The sequence below is a fragment of the Astatotilapia calliptera genome, chromosome 16 (genome assembly GCF_964374335.1).
Source record: "Astatotilapia calliptera chromosome 16, fAstCal68.1, whole genome shotgun sequence".
NCBI classification, from domain to species: domain Eukaryota; kingdom Metazoa; phylum Chordata; class Actinopteri; order Cichliformes; family Cichlidae; genus Astatotilapia; species Astatotilapia calliptera.
In genome coordinates this window covers 23783556-23803729 of record NC_137437.1, presented here as the reverse complement: position 1 = coordinate 23803729, position 20174 = coordinate 23783556, and the positions used below count along the sequence as shown (strand labels likewise).

General features: G+C 38.7%; 1 protein-coding gene across 5 annotated transcripts; it reads left to right on the top strand.

Moving 5' to 3' along the window:
* The first annotated feature begins 1452 nt into the window (after positions 1–1452).
* Positions 1453–18251, top strand: LOC113007703 (uncharacterized). 5 transcript variants are annotated; one of them, XM_026144553.2, is made up of 13 exons: positions 1453–1726; positions 7267–7373; positions 7494–7677; positions 8164–8264; positions 8411–8537; positions 10438–10488; positions 10863–10916; positions 11980–12015; positions 12869–12898; positions 13286–13300; positions 16001–16117; positions 17555–17614; positions 17742–17906. In XM_026144553.2, the coding sequence occupies exons 1-13, from the start codon at positions 1663–1665 to the stop codon at positions 17768–17770; spliced, it is 975 nt and encodes a 324-aa protein (XP_026000338.1). In that variant the 5' UTR covers positions 1453–1662; the 3' UTR covers positions 17771–17906. The 5 variants fall into 5 exon arrangements, with proteins under 5 accessions (XP_026000338.1, XP_026000339.1, XP_026000341.1 ...); XM_026144551.2 differs by having other exon boundaries at positions 1484–1726; positions 13283–13300; positions 17742–18088; XM_026144552.2 differs by having other exon boundaries at positions 1495–1726; positions 13283–13300; positions 17558–17614; positions 17742–18251.
* Positions 18252–20174: the final 1923 nt, after the last annotated feature.

The following is a 20174-nucleotide window of genomic DNA, read 5'->3' as shown; positions in this document are numbered from 1 at the left end:
TTTTTAATAAATTGAAGCAAATTACAGACTTAATCTTAAATCTTAGCATAAGTTTATAAATGTAGAATACACAATCGAAATCATGATTAAACTTATGTGGAAATCATTAAGTCATGAAGGGATAAGCTGCTGTAAGAAAACAAAACAGACAAAAAAAAATCCCTTTAGGTGTCTCAGCCAAGGCCATGGGAAGCAGGGGTACTGAGGATCCTGCAGCACATCCTGGATTCTCTGTTATTTTTATTTACTTTCCATTTAAATTCTATTAGTTTAAGAAAGTTTTAGTAGTGTATGGTGTGTGTGTATCTTGCATAGGTTAAGTTGTGTCCCTGACCACAGATTAGTGACTGCACATGAAAATGGCTATGCAAAACTGAATTTCCCATGAAACATCGTTAGAATCAGCATGCTGCTCCTACAGTACTCACGAAGACAGCCCAAGGAGGTTGGCTATTTCTTTGCTTCAAGGGAGCAGAAAACCAACCTAGAAACTAGACATGATGAAAAGTATGTGGCTGGAAACATACTTTTGGGGTTTGGGTAATATTTGAAATTATTGAGAATATTTGAGGCCTTCCGTGCTCTGCCACAATAAATTAACCAAACATCACCTGTTATTAAGTGTTAGTTGGATCCGATGCGTTTCCTTGGCCTGTAAATTGAGCATGGCCGGATCGACAAGATATTTATGTGGCTTTCATAAGAGCCAGCTCAGAGCTGCTATTGGCTGTTACTATTCTGTGGGTAAATCATGGCGTGCTTGTTATCTGGTTACCACTGGTTTTGAAAGGAAATGAGTGTTTGAGGCAGTTGTGATAAAGAGTGAGGCTTAGGTGCAGTGTTGTCTTTGCTGTCTGGATGGTTACAGGTTTATTAATGTTTTCTGTATAAATCTGGCTTTCATCTCGCAGCCGTTCTGTATGATTTTTGTTGGTTTTTTTTTTTTTTACTTTATTTTAAAGGCAATCGTCATATTAGGTAACATGGTAACCAAAGTACATTTTACAACATATATAATTTATACAGCTCTTATCTAACTGCTGATGATACTACCCTACCCAACTCATAGTACCATCCCCACAGCTATGACCTCAGCACATAAGAGATAGATCCTTTCGAGGTCTTGCTGGACCCTTTATCAAAATTTGGGAAATACTTAATGAATGACACGATTATACTCATTAGTGGCACTTTCGAGTTAAAATAGTGCATGGCGGCTGCTATCATGAATGACACAAGTCCTAATCGGCACTAATCGCGCTTGATAACGAAGAGCATGCACCCGAAATGTTCGCAATACTTAACAGAGAGATACAGACAAAAAGCCCACTAATTAGCGCGGAAAGTCATGTGAATGCCAGCACAGCAACGTACCTAGCAGTCAGTCCGCCTCCCTTCATTTGAGAGAAGAGACCGCCTACCAATAAAAACCGAACCTTCTCTCCCAATCCAGACAAAGGGGACGACGGATCCGCGGCGGCGCGCACTGAGCCTGAGCATCTCAGCACCTTGGATTGATCCGACGCGCAAGAACGCACCGGCACACACGCGAGCACGCCCTCCAGATCTACCTGAAACCTCCACGCCAGTTAATTGTCATTGTTGAAGGGCGAGAAAAGGGAGATTGAACCCCGATTTTATTCGCAGCCTCGCCGTGTTCCCATGATGTCATACCTGTGGATTCTGCTATTAGGAAGCCTGCTGGCTACGCACGCCAAGGCACAAGGTAATAATTTGTTTCCAGTTAATTCAGCGCATTCTTCAGCAGAGCATTTCATGTGTTAGTGTGCATGGTGGCTTCTATCTATCTTTTTATCTGTGCATCTATCTGTCTATCTATTTATCCATCTATGTCTGTCTCTCCCCCCGTCTGTCTGTCTGTATGTCTGACTAACTGACTGTGCTGGTCATTATCTCACTGCCTCCATTTCTCCCCCCACCTTTACTCCCCTCTGGCTCTCACCTGTCTTTCTCCTTTTCTGTCTTTTTCTCTCCTCTTGCCTTTGCTTGTGTGAGCACAATTACCACTGTGCCTTTTGCCCGAATCCCTGTCATGTTTCAATTCAATTAACCTTTAGCTGATTAAAAAAAAATCTATGTTATTATTGTTATTATCAGTTCTGGCTAAGCGAATGAAAAGCCCTCCATCTTTATTACTATATTGGGGTTCCAGCTTTGTTTCCCAGACATCATCATTAAAAAAAGGTGTGTCTTGTCATGTGGCCATTTCTTTTTGGACTGGAGTTTAGGTCCATAGGGGTGTGGTGGTTCCATTGTTGTTACATAAATAATTATAATTGATTCCCGTTTCCCTGTTTCTGTTTCAATGTGTTATTGAGCCACATCTATTCTTTTCCTCTGCATCTCTCGTTCTTCGTGTTTTCTCTCTCCTCTTCCTTTCCCTTCTCCTTCAGCTGGCCCATGGGCCTCTGCCCTTCCCTGCGGCACATGCAATGATTCCAGATTGTTTAAATGTGCAGTAAAACTCACAGGAATAGAAAGAAACATTGAGAAAAACACATAAAGTGAGGAAAAACTAAAGAGAAAAGTGGACAGCTGTTGGCAAAAGATAAAGGAACAATGTAGCTGATTGAGAGGGAAAACAAGGATACACAAGCATGGAAAAAGTGAGACAAATTCGTTTTATTATCCTTATGCAAAAAAATTCAGTTGGACGTTGGTGCGCATGGATGCAATCTGGCAAAATCTCACTCTACCGGTTATCACCAGATAAACCATCAGAGAGGAACCACCTTCACACACACGCACACTCTCTCTCTCTCACCCACACACACACACACACACACACACACACACACACACACACACACACACACACACACACACAAACAGACAGACAGAGAAAGAGAGCGCTTTTTTCCCTTCTCTTTTCACACACATTGCCCATAATTGCAGAAGTTTAATGTGATTTTAAACTCAGTAGATGTTGGACTACTCAATCACAGAAAATCTCAATGGGTGTGTTTGCTGACTTGCATATGTGTGCACACCAATTCTTAGTCACACCAAAAAAGATGGGGCGCTAGCTCAGCTGTATATGTGCACATCAGTTATAGTGCGATTTATAGAGTTGAATGATAGGGAGTGTCAGTAACTAGATCCAGCACCAGCTGTAGACAACACCCATCTACAGAACTAGTCTCAGCGCCTTACGCTTCCCGGGGGCCCTTAGCATCTGTGTGCGTATGTGTAGGTGGGAGTGGGGTAGAAGTTTAATGTACAGAACATGTGGGAGTATGGGTGTGCTTTATTTATCGGTGTGCACAATTCAGCTAGGGAACATGTGTTTGCCTTAGAAACAAATAAAAGAAAAAAGAGCTGTGATGTGAGCCAGGTGTGTGTGTGTGTGTGTGTGTGTGCAGACTTGTCTGTGTTTACACCTTCAACTGCTAGCACATAAATCATTCTTTCGGTGGATAAGGGAAACCCACACCCATGCACACAAACACTCCACACATGCATTATCTCTATGGGGGCATTGTTAAGACACATGATTGGGGTAAACACAGCACTTTCTATCCCATAGAAACACAACAGAACCATACCTGTGTCACCTGGCACACATGCACAAATGAGTTCATGTGTATTTTTACAAGGCAGGGCATGCACACGCATTATTACTCATTCAGCTACACACAGGAAATCGCACAAAATCTCATGGTAGGAACCAGAAAAGCTCGAGAGTAATGTTCCTTTTTAATTCATGGTGCTGGTAACGTGTTTCAGATTCCAATTTATGTAATGCACTGTCCTGTGTGTTACATAACTAAAACTCCATTAAAAACACCTTTACTCTTCTTCAGTTTCCAAAACAAACAAAAAGAGAACGTAATAGGAATTAAAACAAATTCAGCTTTTTATTGTCAGGCTTGCTAGGGCGTAATATAAAATGCCAAGATAAGGAGTTCCATCACTGGACATATCCACATACTAGTATAATTCCCAACTGTCCATGTTATTTATCTTTCTACGATAAGATAAGATAAGATAAGATAACATAAGATAAGTTTATTAGTCATTTCTTTACAAGGGGCTTTTCACAGTATATAGATTGCTATCTTTGATGTGGCAAATGTTTATACTAGTCCCCTTTCCTGAAAACATTGAAACTAGTTAACATGCTGTAAACTACAGAAACATCATTATTTAACACAGTATATTAATTGTTCATAAGAACCACACCTCTTTGTGGCATTCTTTGCAATCACATATATTTAAGTGGAATTTCCTTTTAATTAAAGTTCGTACCTTATTTCCCAAGAACCACTTTTCCTGGTTCCTTGTCATGACAGTTCTGTCTCTCTCTTTTTTTTTTAAAGCATGTTGATTTATGCCAGAGTGCCACCATGACAAAGCTGATGCCCATATCAGTTTGCTATCCTAAGTGCTATATTACAATTTCATCTTGGTTGAATTATATAGGCGAGGTACAGCATACTTCAGGATGAACTCTTACATTTTGGCATAGATCCAGAAGGCTGTTATCAATCACTCTTCTTTCTAGATACATGTCATATAAAAAAGTAGTAAAGCAAACTGCCGGTTATGTAACACGGAAAGGTGAAGATGGACTCGAAATGAGCTGTGTGGAAAGATGCTTATAAAATTTCTCTCACGGAGCTAGAAGTTGCCAGGAGTTATAGGCAGAAATATGTCTTTTCCAAGAGTCGTCCTTTTCAGGAGAGCAGCTAGAAATAATCAATTAACTGCCTGCTCATTGCCAGTATATTATTTGATATAAATGTAGTTGGCAGTTGAATGATTAAGTAATAATTCACTTATATCTAAAATGTTGAATACTTGCCATTTGTAGCTGCACAGATATTCAAAACAAGACATTTGATCATGTCACTCGGGCTGTATGAAATTATATCAGGCATTTCCCACATCTGCTTTCATTCTACCCAATTAAATTAGTCAGTATTTGAAAAAAATCAATCAGCAGTCTAATCAATAATAATAATAAAATTAATAGTGGCGGCATTCATTTCCAGCGACGGCATAAACCCAACAAGACAAGTTCTCTTTATTACACTTTAATTTTTGTTAATTAATGAGCTTCTAGGTGCTGTTAGAGAGATTTTTCCGCCAGTCTAATTGATAGTAAGATACGTTCCCACATGGGTGAACTGGTTTAACTTAGGAACTTCTTTCTCAGGGAATATTTTTGCAGTTTAGCACAGTTGTTTTGCGCCACACAATAGCGTGCGGCCATGTCAGAGACACAGATGACTCATCAGCCTCAAGGGAAAGTAGCGACAATGAAAGAGAGAGAGAGTCGAGACTTGGTGAAATGGAAGGGGCGATAGGGAAGGCAAGGAGTGAGAGCGCTTGGGATGTGCAACAGTTGGCTTCACTGCTGTGCTAACACAAAACAGGGCTCCCCTTACTCAGAGAGGGTGAATGGGAACATGTGTGCACATGAACTTCATACGTGTGTGAACATGTAGCTGTTTGTATGATAGGGGACAGGAGGGGAGGAGGGAACATTACATGAGTTTGTATGTATGCATGTAAGTGTTGCTGGACTGGGCAATGCTTATGGGAGAGGTAGTTAAACGAGGAAGTGGCAAACTAATAGATGGGAACAGAATGTTCTATGAAGAAGGAGTTTGCATAGAGGGGTAGCCTCTACACACTCATAAACACAAACACACATGCACAAGAACTGGGGGAATTATATTTTATCCTCATGTCTCATGCACACTGCGTTCTCACACAAATAGAGACTCATTATTAGAGTTAATGGTTTGAGAGATTATTAATAAGATTGTGGCAGAAGGTTACTGACAGCTGTCTAAGGAACAGTTTGATGAATGTAGTGTTTTTTCTGTGCCTCACCATAGGTGTTCTGGTGAGACTCATCAACTTCAATCTTAACTGTGTTCCACCCCATTAGCCTGAAGTGGCATGCTACAGCACATCTTTGCTGAAGACAGTAATTTCCAAAGAACTGATTAAGATAGTGAAATTGATACATACCACACATATCCATGCGCACAATGTATGGAAACTGATTAATGTTTGTTAAACTGGTGCAGTGATATTCAGTGGAACAAAGAGATTTTTTTCTATGATGGTTTCAGGAGCCATGCAGTGGTGCATGAGAGTTTGCATGTCAAATATTCATGCTGCAGTGTGTGTGTGCACTTGCTTTTGTTTGTGTGTGTGATTTTTTTTTCCTGCAATATGAATGTATATTTGTGTGGATGAATGGATTCAGGGTGTAGCCAGTACTTGTTACCACTAAAAGATTTTCACCCCGATGGAAATACTTTAGATGTGTTGCTGCTCTCCCTCCAGGCTTTGCTGATTGTGATACAATCTCACTTGGCAAGCCCCGTGATTCTTTATTGAAAATCCACCCTGCAATGAATAGCTCTTAAAAAAGTGGTAGAGGTATTTGATTAGATTTTTTAATCAGTCCTGCCTTAATATTGGGTGTTTTGTGAAAGAAGATCTGCTCAGATAAACCAGCATCAGGGTGCTGCTGACGTCAGCAAGCAAAGAACAATCAAGCCAGAGCTCACTTTACTGCTTGAGCTTGTCACATGCGACGGGGGAATGTCACAGGCGTACACGCACACATTGCTTGTCACACACAGACTGACAAAGAGCACATCTCTGTCATTTTCTCATTAGCACAGAGTTGCAATGCCAGTGCTGAGGTTAAGACTGCATTTGATGTGGAAGCAGGTCACAAGTGATCGATGTGTATGTGAAGCAGGTTTTTTTCGTTTGTTTTTGGCTGGATCGGTAGCATCAGGCACCAATCAGGCCAGGGTGTGGTTCTAAGTTTATGTATGTGTCATCTTAAACACCACTCAGATGACTTTAATGACTTAGAGGAGCAACAGATGGAAGGCGATTAAGGCGTGCTGCTTTTTAATAATCAGCGGTTACACAAATCATGCCAAAATTTTAGTAGAAACTTTATTATCTATATTATTATATTAGAAACCAATGCGATATTCCTTGCATTGGTTTTCAAACAGAAAAGTTACAAAATAGGGAATTGTATCATCGGGAAGTTCTATGGGTTCAAAAGCATGGAAAAATATTCTTTGAGACACTGAGGTGGACTTTGAGTCGCCATGTCTGCCTTTTTTGTTTGATTGTTGTACAGGTTCTGCCAGCTGTGGCACCATGAATTGGCTTTTTCCCATCTGTTTCCAACTGATTGTCAGTATGTAATCCCACACTGTATTATTCTCTGACTTGCGTCTTTCACTTAACTTTGTGCAGATGATATAATCCCAACAGTAGAGCCATCTATTGAAACTCCCACATCTAAAGCAGATGTAGAGGTCATCGACCAGCATAACCTTGGGGAGGTGGTCACTGCAACTGAGGTGAGAAATTGAGATATTTTGTTTGAACTGTTCAGTCCTGGGTCCCTGTCAGCCGTTTGAAAATCTCACCTAGTGTTACATAGACCGTTGCTTATTTAAATAAAATGTTGTGCCAAACAGGAAGTATTGCAGCCTGAGCCCACTGCTGACCCTGAGGCTGAATTAATCCAAGAAGCAAATGCTGCAGATGTAAGCACAGAGCCAGTGCCTACAGATGCTCCTGCAGGGGAGGAGGGTCAATCAGCGAGTCCTACGACTGGAGAAACAGAACCAGTTATTTCTGACGCGCCTACAACTACACAAGGTGATTAATAGAATTGCATATATGCACATTTAAAGCAATAATGAAACATGGTGCTTTTGTTTCTCTTTTTTTGTTAGATAAATAAACTGCTGTCAGTTTCCTCACTTTTTAATACTTGGCATTCATACTACACTGTTGTTTTTATTCTTTCTTTCTTTTTTTTACCTCTCTGCTGTAAAATGTTTCAGGTAGTTAATATCTCACAGCAAAGCTGCAGTTTATTAAAAATAAAAATCTTCATTCTTCATTGCAGCAAAAAGCAGGTTCAACTTTTGCACTATTACATCAAAAAAAAATGATGTAACTTTGAAGGAATGGCTATTATAATGTAAAATGTTTCTTACATGTCTTTCTTGTATTGTTTTTAACTGTGCAGCAAAACAAGCCCTAAAAGCCCATGCCACAGAATGTGGTAATTGGGCTATAAAAGGAAAAATCAGTGAACTAATGCTTCGCTACTTCTGTTTCACTTCTATCCATGGCCAGCTGCTGATTCTGAGGATGACACTCCAGAAGCTACGCAAACAGCAGTTAATGAGGAGGCGCAACCCACCACAAATGCGAATACAACACCTGCTCAAGACGAGGTTAATACCATTTTTTAAAAAGTAAAACTTCTTATTCACACCTATTAAGGTTTGTATTTTACAGATGTCATTAATAGGTTGCTATGATAGTGAGTAAATGTGTCCTGTACTATGGGTTCATATGTGTTATAATATTTTTTTAATAGAGTGGACTTCATGACATCATAACAACAGTAGGTCTAGAAGCCAATGAGGAGGCACCAACTGATCCATCTGCTAATGAAGAGTCATCCACAGATGATTTCACAACCACAGATGAAACTGTCACTATAAGTAAGTAAAGATATTCAAGTACATATTTTGCACACTCTTGTACATGCATTCATGAATATGGAAAATGCACCTGAGTTTTGAAAATGAGTATGTGCTAAGACCACAGAGAAAAAGTTGTAAACAGAGCCAAGCACATGTATTCTGTAGATGAGGCCATCTCTTGAGTGTCTTTTATGATGGGATATTACACAAACTTCTTAGTAAAACGTCACCTGCTGTCCCTTGTTTCCAGTATAAGCATGTATTTTGTGTGACAGTAGAACTGCAAGTCATAACAAGTAGTATAAAGAGACCTTTATATGCCTCATATATACACAAATAATAGCATACAGACAATAAACATACCTGTATTTTCCCTTTGCAAATGCAGGTCGGTTATTATTTGGCATTATGACTCCTTCTTCTTTTGATCATATAACCTCTAAACAAGACCTAAAAACATTTTATTTTCCTTAAATTCAGTTATATGAAATACACAGAAGCTTGCAAGTTAAGCTGATGTTCAGAAATGTTCATTTACAGCATTTTAAATAATTACAGAAACGACAGATGAGGATCTGCATAGCTTGAAAATCATTTGAGCAGAAACATTTTTTAGAGCTTTCTTAAGATGATCAGTTGAATCTTGGGGTTTTCCCATAATCTCTGAATATACGGCAGCGCTGCCTGTCCCTGAGCAAAGACTTCAAATCAAACAGATCTGAAGAATGCCTTTCATTCTTGCAGTTTTGTTTTCTAGATTTTGGCCATAACTACATATTTTAAATTTGAGATTCGATCTCAACTGAGAGATTCTTTGATTCTGGGACTAATAAAATTACTCCTGACAGAACTTTTGCATTGTCACTCATTAAAAAATATGTACATGCTGTAATGCTTTTTTGAGGTGTAATGTACTCTATATTTTTTTCTGCAACTCCCTGTTTTCTGAACAAAATAATCCATCTGTGCCTTTCTATCAGGAAATACAATTCCCTTAGGAAGGTTCTAAGGTGGGATTTTGGCTTGGCTGATTTTATCTTCCAAATTATGAATGTCATGAGCCTGCCAAATGACCCGAGTAAAGGTTTATGAAAATAGAAGTGTCTCCCTTAATTTATTTCTATTTATCTTATAACACCCTCTTTCTCAAACTGGAGTTTGTGCTCTTTCATACTAAATGTTATGCTGACCTCATGTCAGTATGTCCTATTCTAAGGTTATGTTTGGCTTTACCTTTTTTTAGACAGAGACATTGTGCTTTAGCTTAGCTTGTCCCTAGAAGTGCAAGCACTGAGATGGGAAAGGAAGTTAGTAATTTGGACCAATTACCCTGGAAGAACTATTCAGACAAGAAGAAAAGATGTGGGGGTCAGAATGAGAGTAATGTAGGTTTGTTATTTAACATCCATCCTATCAATAAATTATTTTGGTATTTTAATTGCATTTGTTTTCATGATGTTATTAACAGAAAGAATAGGTCCCTAGAAAATAGGTCACTGAGGTTTCTATCAGTGATAAATTAATGCGGTGATCACACCCCACCCTGCCCTGGCCAGCCTAACACTATACACTGAGTCCCACATGTTATTTAAGTCAATTGGGTTTTCCCCAATAAATATATAGTAGGGTAAGGTTTTGTTCGTGACAGACAATATCCCTTAATCTAAGTCAACATTGGTTCACAAGATCACAGTTACACCCTTGGAGCTGGCTGTGTTTCAGTATTTCAGTACTGAGAACACCTCTGCAGGGCATTCACGAGGGTCATGAGGGACTGAGAACAGAGTGTTACAGTGTGTTACATGTGTTTCAATATGTTTTGGCATTATCTAGATAAAATTCCTGTACAGTGATTGATTTTGTGTTTCTGTTTATGTATGTATGTATGTATTTATTTATTTGTTTGTTTATTTACCAGATCCAGGGTTTAACATTGAGAAGACGTCAATTGCAGAGCAGGAAACACATGGTCAGTAATTGCTCATAATAATTGCTGTTGAGTTTATTGTTGCTATTGATAAAAAAAAATGGAGATGCACAGAAGTACCTGTCCAATACAGCACGAACAGATACTGATGGAGATTTAGCCTAAAGTGTCGTTTTGACTGAAAACTTCAAATCAGTACAATCTATGCGATGCAAAGAGAGTAGCATTGTTTACCACAGTGACTGTAGATTTTAAGGATCAGCTGTTATGGCCCCATCGACATGGAGGGCTACATGCTTTTTATTTCAGTGTTTTCACAAACACATTGGCAAGATTGATTGACTGACAAACAGGCTTATTGATTGATTGATTGATTGATTGATTCATTTATTTATTCATTGTTTTACTGTATACAGTGTTAAACCAGGAAACTCCCGTGAAGAGCAGGATGGGACCACGGCAGAATTCAGGTAATAATAATAATAATAATAATAATGGATTGGATTTATATAGCGCTTTTCAAGGCACCCAAAGCGCTTTACAATGCTACTATTCATTCACTCTCACATTCACACACTGGTGGAAGCAGCTACGGTTGTAGCCACAGCTGCCCTGGGGCTGACTGACGGAAGCGAGGCTGCCATATTGCGCCATCGGCCCCTCTGCCCAACACCCGGGGATCGAACCGGCGACCTTCCGGTTACAGATGCGCTTCCCATCTGTAACCGGAAGTTGGGAAGTTGGGAAGTTATTGCTCATAATAATTTCAATTCAGTTTAGTGTCGTAACCAATAACCAGTTGAGGCTTTTGCCTTAGCTGCCATCATCTAATTATCTATTATTTTTAAGTGGTGAAATTAGAGTCTTAAAGCCATTAAGATGTAAAATATTACAGGGGAAATTAGTGACAAGACTGTTGTCATCTTCATAAAGGTTTAAAAAAAAAATAACAAAGTTATTCCTCTACCAAAAAATTTTTAGCACTTGATCACTTGAAAACTGCATCACAGACTGGGGTTTGAGATGGTCCTCTGGTAGCTCTAGAGCCTGGTACAACAGGGCTAATGCACCACATTCACAGTAGGTCTTGAGCAAGGGTTAAATTGGGATTTGAAACTTCTTAGAGTACTTATTATTTGTGAATAGTGGTCAATATTTTAGTGGGTGTTTAGCCTACTGTATAGTACATCTACCACTGAATGTATTCATATTAACACATTTCAGTGCAAAATTAGTTCATACTGTTAGCACCTGTACAACATAACCAGCAAGAAGTGTATAAACTATGCATGATATTGTTTAAGTCAAACCAAATGCTAATCGTTACTGTGTAGTTAAATGTGACTGAGCTCAAGACGCTGGCAGCTCCCATTTAAATCCAATGAAAGGGGGACAGAAACACCATGTTATAGTGTGTTAGATTTGTGATATGTATTCATAAACATCTGATAAGAAATTCCCATTCCGAGAATAATTTTGCATTTCTTTATTGATCCACGGTATTTGTTAATTTTATTTCATTTATTTTTTTAGCACCTCTGTCAAACGACGAAAATAAAAGCGAAGATGGTTGGTATTCATTCATAACTATTATGGTTGAATTTATTGTTGTATCCAAACTAAAAATGTCCTGTGTATGTACAAAGTTAGCATTGCAATCAGGGGCTAGTAAGGTGTAGTTTGGTTTTCATAAAACATTCTTCTCATTCCTCTTGTCTCTCTATTGGAAGAAGGCTGTCGGTTCAGTGCCTTGCTCCCATGACAAGGTGCTGAACTGACTTGTTTTACAAAAGCTTAATCACTAACCTTGCGGCAATATGACAGAAATGTGGGAACAGCAGATTTTCCTGAAGCAGCTTCTCAGTTCCCTCCTGAAATGTGAAAACTCAAAAGTAGTATAATCATTTATATACTTGCGAAGGGTGAAAGACTCCTCTTTAGTACTCTGTTATTAGCAGCTTCTTCAAGTTGAAGCAAGTAAAGGGCAAGGATGATGTCACAGACATATACAGACAGGCAGTGCAGAAGGAGATAACAGGGTTGTTTGAGTGTGGATAAAATCAAAGATCAGGTTGTGAAAGAGCTGGAGAAAGTGTTTGTCTCTCTCTCGCTCTCTCTCTGTGAGATATTTTATCGCTCTGATGCTATAAAAGTATCTTTGCCATCTTTGTAACTGTACATAAGGGATGTTTCATACAATCTTGTGTATGCATGAGCGTGTGTGTGTGTTTGTACAGTCTAGTTAGGACAGAAACTTTAGAACTCTTAATGCCCCTGAGGTTACAAGTCACTGTAAAGAGAATAATCTCACCTTTCTTCTTTTTTTCCACTTTGTCATTTCAGCAACAATGCTTTACATGCATCATTAGAGCATTTAAATAATACCTTCTCTCTCCTTTCTTGTCTTTCTGTCTCTCTTTAGTGCCTGCTTTGGGTGCCTCAGGGAGTGATGGTAAGGATTTAATTTTTTCTGTTTGTCTTTGAGATCAAAAATACGCATGATAGCAAAATATTACAGTGCAAATCCTAGTCAAATACCGTACATAGGATCGTAGCCGCAGCAGCACAAATAGGCCCAATGTGGTTCTGAAACAGACAGGATATTACTGGCATGCCTTTGTCAATGCAAACAGGATACAAGAGTCACAGAGAAATGCCTCTCTCTCGTGTTTGAAGCTGGTCTTTAGGGGTGTGTCACATCGAATTTTATTGGAAATAACAGTAGAATTAAATGTTCATATCAAAGCAGATGAAAGGATACAAACAGTTTACCATGAACAACTGAATGTGATGTTGTTGTGTTGCTAACTTTTTGTGTGTTCTCTCTTCTTTACAGCAGATCAACAGCCCCAAAGTGAGTTCTCTCCTCTGTTTTCCTATTTTAAAGTAACAATCCACGTGTGCCACAAACCTACATGTAACTTAGTTGGCTAAGACTCTCAACCTTTCACCATAATCTCTTTCCATATTCACTGATCAAAAATCTATTCAGTTCCCAACCTGCACACATACACATGAGCATTACTCATTTGTAGCATTGCTAAATATTCACTGACTTCTGGGGCTCACAGCGTCCTGAGCACCACTTCTGAAGTCTGTGTGCACAAGACACAGACTTCAGAAGTGAATCGCTGCTGGGCCAACTATGACTTCACTGTGATGATTATTACCAGAATGTTTTGGTAGCAAATAATTCAAGCCCCACAGCAACACCCTAATTACAACCCCATTATTGATCGGGTCATCTCAGTCACTTTTAATTATAGTCTGTTTACATTGTCTTTCTAACACTACAGTTAAATTTTGGAGTTTTGCCTCTATGCACTGCTCAGTGGATTTTAAATTAAAGAGTCAGACTTTTAATTTTGAATTAGAAACATTTTTATACATAGGTCCTATTTTTAGAGGCTCACAAAGACTGTTTTTATTACTTGGGCGATAATCCTTTGAAGTTAGTGACTGCCTAAAGCCCCGAATCCATGGACATCACCAAATGTCACATTACTTGAGATGCTGTGCTTGGTCTTTACTGAAGCTACTCTCAGTTGCTGCTTTTTTGTGGGTATTTCTGCATTTAGTTCTGTCGTCAGTAACTGAAAATCATGCTCTACTGGGTTGATATCAGGTGACTGACTTGGCCCTATCGAATTTCTTGCCTTGAGAAACTCTTGGGTAGCTTTGCAGTATGCTTTGTGTTTTTATCTATTTGCACTGTGACGGGCTATCTCATCAGTCACATCATCAGTAAATACCAGTGGATCCGTTCCCCTTGGTAGCCATACATGCCTTTGGATCATAAGCTGTTTCTCTTTTACTCCATGCTTTCATAGTACTAGTTCAGCTTTATTTAATCTGTTCCATGTTTGTCAGAACTCTGCAGGCAGTTTTAGATGTTTTCCAGCAAAGCTAATCTGGCATTCTTGTTCTTGAGAATAACCAGGGCTTCACACCTTGTTGTAAATGCTGTGTTCGTGAAGGCATTTCTTGATTGTAGACCTTGAGAAAGGCGCACCTACTTCCTTGAGAGTGTTCTTGACTTGGCTAGATGTTGTAAAGTGTTTTCATTAACCAAGTATAGTGGCTTCGATTGACTGTAACAGGTTGTAATTCCGAAACAGTTAATGCTTTGAAGTCAGCATTTCAATCGCATATTGATTGTTCAATTTAGAATCCATTGTAGTGGTAAAGGGAGGTAAAACTTTAATTATTATGTGTAGTCAAGTAGCTTTGGTAGGTTTGATGGTTAAACCTTCCTTTCAAGTTTAAAAAACATCTAAGAATAATTTTATAAAAGAAGCAAAAGCTGTAGAATCTACCAAATGGATTCAAGGTTTAACTCACAAGTGCCCAAATGTTTAATTACAGGAGCGACTCTAAAACATATTTCGATGATAGTCAGTGTCATTTAGTATTATTTCATGTCAATGCCTCTGTTCAAGAAACAGTTGTGTCCCAGCTGTATGTGATGCGTTTATGCGCATTCATGCTCATACACGTCAGTTTCCACCCACCTTTACTTCCTTTTTCTGACTCACTATACTCTCCGGTTTCATTCCACTTAATTTAACTGACTAATTCCCACTTTTTATTCGTCTCACTTTTCTGACTCATGCCACTCCCTTGCTTTTCTCGCCGTGAGCTCTGGATCTCCTGTCCTCTTTTATTCTTTTTTTTTTCCGAACTTGTCTTTTATGCCTCAACATCAATTTCACCCCTGTAGCGCTGAAAGTCTCGCTGTCGACTCAGGCCACAACAAGACAATAAAAGCCTCGCCTTTAAGTTGGAAACACAACAGCATGAAATCATGTGCCAGATATATGTAGTGTTAGTGTAGCGACCTATTACAATGAGTTTGATGGGGTTACTTAAACCTTTTTGTTTGTTAAAAACATTATTTAGATGCACAATTAATTACATTTACTCACAATTTAGCCAATTTAGTGATGTATGTGCCAGTACCTATACTTGGCGGTGTGCTGTCACACAGCATGAAAACTATTCATTTTGGTGTTGTCATAGTAACTGGGTTACAGGTGCAGACAGATTTCTGTGAATGCTCACTGTGAATGCTGTGGGAAGTTTAAATGACAGACGAATGAAAAGGAATCAGAAAATTCTGGAACGAGATGATGCAGCCTCGCTCTCTCGCTTACACACACACACACACACACACACACACACACACACACACACACACACACACACACACACGCACACACACACACACACTGTTGCTTGCTCTTCATCTCTCTCTCCTTCCCTTCCCCCTGTCTGTCTCACACATACACACATAATTCACACATTATGTCATGTCAGTGAGCTTCTTTGCTAAATTGATATTCATTCTTTCAACTGCAAAATGGCACCCAGTGCTGACACTCAGTGTTACAGTTACAGTTGTTATAGATGGATTTTCACAGATCACATTAATGCTCAGACCAATAGGTTTACAGTTCCAGTGGCATGTTCATAGGATACTGCTGAACTTGACTGCACATTCTCTGCTGTTATGACTTATCTTTATTTGTCTCTTTGTTTGTTTGTTGTGCTACAGAGGCCAGCTCAAGCTCTTTAGCAGCAATCCTTAGTGCGATTGTTGTGTCTGCAGTGGGAGCAATCGCTGGATACTTCACCTATCAACAGAAGAAGCTGTGCTTCAAAAATAGACAGGGTAATTATCTGATCCTTTTGTTGCTGGTGGAAAACTAATTAATAATAATAAATCAAAGGGAAAACTCAATTTATACAGTAGCTACCTTAACTGCTGTACGCAAGGTTTGGTATTTGACCAGACAAGAAATTCTTCTTGACCCTCATCAACAATGAATGAAGTGTATGCCAAAATTGTGTTTGTTGTTCAGTTTGGTGCCCACATTAGCAACAGAAGAACTGCTTATGTCCAAGCTCTTTGAAATGAATGCCAACCCCCATCAGAGCTTCAGATCTGTTAAGCTTTAATGACGCTACAAAAGAAAATTATTCATCTTTTATCTGAATCTCCGCTTTAAATCAAGTTTCATCCTAACTGTGTCCAGTGGGCAAGGTGTGTGTTTGTTACTTGTAGTCCTAAAAGGACGGGTTTTCAAGTTTACCAGTTCTTTTAAATTCAGCTTTTGGCTCCCTTTCATGAACTGTTGTCAGTGACATACGACTCACACCATCCTCGCATCCTGCATCCTATTACTGCCAGTTCAGCAAAGTTTTCATTTGCAGTCAACATGAGTAATAGGGCATCCACTTATAGCAGTGCAGGCCAGTAGTCAGATTCAAAGTAACTCTTATAATTTGAGCATTTAGAGTAATAGACAATATGTGTTTTTAATTTGATTAAACATATTTAGACATGCAGTTTTCCTCTGTAAAGAGCAGAGGTAGTAATTGCAGCTAGTTTCTGCTTCACTAACAATAATTTAAAAGACTTCACGAATAGGTATAAGTTTTCCTCTGTGACACAAAAAATAAGAAACTAATTTTCATGGTTTGGATAATATGCAATTACCCCAAGAAATCAAGATCCTTAGAAATTCACACTTCTGTACAGCTGGTGAAGCAGTTTCACACTGAAGGAAGATGAACGCTTTTCCTCATATTTGAGAGAAGGGACGCAATAACTTGATGCTAATTAGTAGAAACATTATTAAGCTAAATCATAGACTGTATACAAAGGATGGGCATATCCACCATGATGTCACAGATTCACAGATTGCGAATCTTAATTTTGAAACCTCAACTTTAATAGTATAGCTGTATAGCTGTATAGGAGTTCTGCATTTTGATCTTGATTAACTTGGGTCCAGTTCAGTTGTTTGAGTCAGCGAAAGTGAAGCCTAGCAGACAGGCGGTAATACAGTAGTGCTCACAAAGCTGTCCTTTTTCATGCAAACTATAAGCCTTGTGGGGATCTATGAGCATATATTCACTTTTAATTGTAGCCTTAAGGAATTGCAATTTTTTTGGGCAATTGCATGTTGGCTTCATTTTTTCTGCTCTGGAGGTTGTTGCTTAAATACTTGCGAAATTCAACTTGGCAGTACAACCTTGCAATTGAGCAATGAGTTCCCACGTTTGTTTTATTCGCTTTTCTCTGACTGTCAATCTTTGTGACTAGAAGCAGACCCTGAGGCTCCACACAAAGCTGATGCAGCAGAGGCTCGGTCAGATCCCCAGGGTATGACAAACACACACACACACACAACGAAAACGCAAAGAACACATTTTTGATATAAATATTCACATGTAATACTTTAAACGTGTTAACCATTAATCTATTTTTTTCCTCCTTTCTTTATTTACAGTTCTTAGCAACCTTCTGAACTCCTCCTAGACCTGAAACGATCACCTTACCGCCCGGGCCAACTACAGTCTAACAAAGTGGCAATCTCACTGTTCGGCTCTGTCCTCTGTAGAGCTAAATTACTGTGAGGCCCCAGAGTAGGGCTGCGTGTTTCAGTCTGAATTTCTATGTCTGTATGTTGCTCTACACGAGCTTGCGTGGATGTGTCTCAGTGTGCGTGTGAATAATATCCGTTCATTCTTGTGTGTGCATAAATGTGGAAAGAAGGAGCTAGAAAAAGATCATGTGATCTTTAGGGCTTTCATTATTGTTAAAAAAATGTATTAAAATAATTGGTCAAACACTCTACTTTAAACCAAATTATTATAATTTTTTTCAGAGTGGCCATTAAAGAGATTTAATCTCAATTTACGTATAACCATAAAATGGATGAATTATATACCTACCTTTTAATTTTATTTATATGGCTACTATTAATTCAATGTAAATACAAAACAGTAACTGAAATCGATGTTGTAGGTGTTTAACTTGTAATTGTTTCTTTGGAATTTTATACAATTTTGCCATTGTTGAACTGCCCGTATGATTTTAAATCATTTAGATAAGACATTTCTTTTTCAATTATCTATAGTACAGATGCAGGTTAACTGGATAACAGGGGGACACAGTAGCAAGCATTTTGTGGAGTCTGGTTAGGAGCTGTGGTAAAGGATTTAAAGACGAGTATTCTTGGGATGCGTGGTCAAATGTGTTTAGATGACCACCGATGTCACTGAATGTGTGTGCTTGTTTTCTGATAGGTGAAGGGGCTTGATTTAAAATCCTGTTAAGTGACCGTTTCTCCTCGGTCGGTTGAATACATTAAAAGATGACACAAATCAAATACAGCCTAAGATTCAAGTCATATTAATTTAGGAAATACCAAAAACAAGCCAACAAAAATATATTGTGTAAACTTACTAAAGTACGATGAAGTAAAGTCTAATCCTGACATGGACAAATTCAATGGAGGTCATGTAGTAATGTATTAGACTTTGTTCTGATGTAGTATGTGTGTAGTTGTGAAGCAGTCTTTTTTTTTTTCTCTATAGTGCCTTTCACTGACACAGCCTGGCTTGAGCAATCTACAGACACACAGAGAAGATATACAGGGTGACAAATTAAAGGATGGTTTATGCTGCAGGGAGATTTTTTTGTTGCTGTTTCAAATTTCAAATTTCTGAGCTATTCTAAATTTAAAACATTTCACTTTGATGCCTGAAGTCTCTTACAAGATGAAAATACACCCATCCAAATTGCCTGTTTAATTGCTTGGTAAGAATGAAAATAATGGGATCCATAAACTATGGACTTATCAGTCTGAGATCTCCCCCCAGGTCTCCAACAACGTTATCAAAATACATAATGAGGGAATATTTTTTCAGAAGAATATTGTTTTATTCCTCCAATAGTTCCAGAGACATGAACTGGCTTAACACTTTAAACACCCTTAATGCTGGGTCAACCTTTAACTTTTTACCCATCTGTTACTGAGAAGACAAGCAAACCAGTAGGAGGCTATAACAATGAAAGAGTGTTCTGTATTCATTCTTAATCTGTCATTTACGCAATTACATTTTTTAAAATTAAACTGCTCATGCATGTAAAATAATAACACAAACATAACAGCTGCTGTATGTGTGTCCACAGTCGGGCCGTTTACAGTCTTAGTTATTTTAGCTAATCTTGCAATCTAAACTCTTTCAACCACCTCCGCTGGTGGCAGATGTAAAACTCTTCTCATTGTGTGTCTCTTTATTTGAGCAAGCCAGCTGCTGTAACAGTGTATTTTTATTGTTCATGTATCCACATTACAAACGCCATTCACTTGTGATTTTTTTATAGGAATCCTTTACATTTAGCAGCCGTGCCTCGGAGCCGACAGATTGTCTTTAGTCAACTTGTTTGCTGTGCTATTTTGTTAATATTATTGTAAAATGCAAAGAATGCAGCGCTACGGCTTTTTTCCAAATGTAGCACACACACAAAAAAATCGTAACTTCTGAATGTCTTTTTTGTTGCCTTGAAGTTTTGTACTTGCCCTGCTCCCTTTAAACTTTGATATATGGCTATAGAGGCTGCATAGTGCTGCAGGTCATGTAATGTGTGTTACTTGTAAAGCACCATATAGCTGCAATACAGGACAGAGACTGTTGCTAACAGCCTAGCCTCAAGCTGAAAAATGTTAATAATCTGTGATCAATTCCACTCTACAAACTGTGGGTCAGACGCAGTGTCAGCGATCTGCCTTCTTAACCTGTAATCTGTGACAGACAAAAGCTGTTTTCTCTTGTAACACTGAACTACGTAGATAGTGTATCAGGAGTGACAATGCACAAAAAATACCCACTCAATAATAATAATACAAATAGGACTAGCCACCGATGCCTTCAAA

Coding starts and splice junctions, on each gene's coding strand:
- LOC113007703 (XM_026144551.2), top strand. CDS start 1,663: ATGATGTCATACCTGTGGATTCTGCTATTAGGAAGCCTGCTGGCTACG. Junction 8,538..10,437: donor AGATGAAACTGTCACTATAA/GTAAGTAAAGAT, acceptor TTTATTTACCAG/ATCCAGGGTTTAACATTGAG. Junction 17,615..17,741: donor GGCTCGGTCAGATCCCCAGG/GTATGACAAACA, acceptor CTTTATTTACAG/TTCTTAGCAACCTTCTGAAC.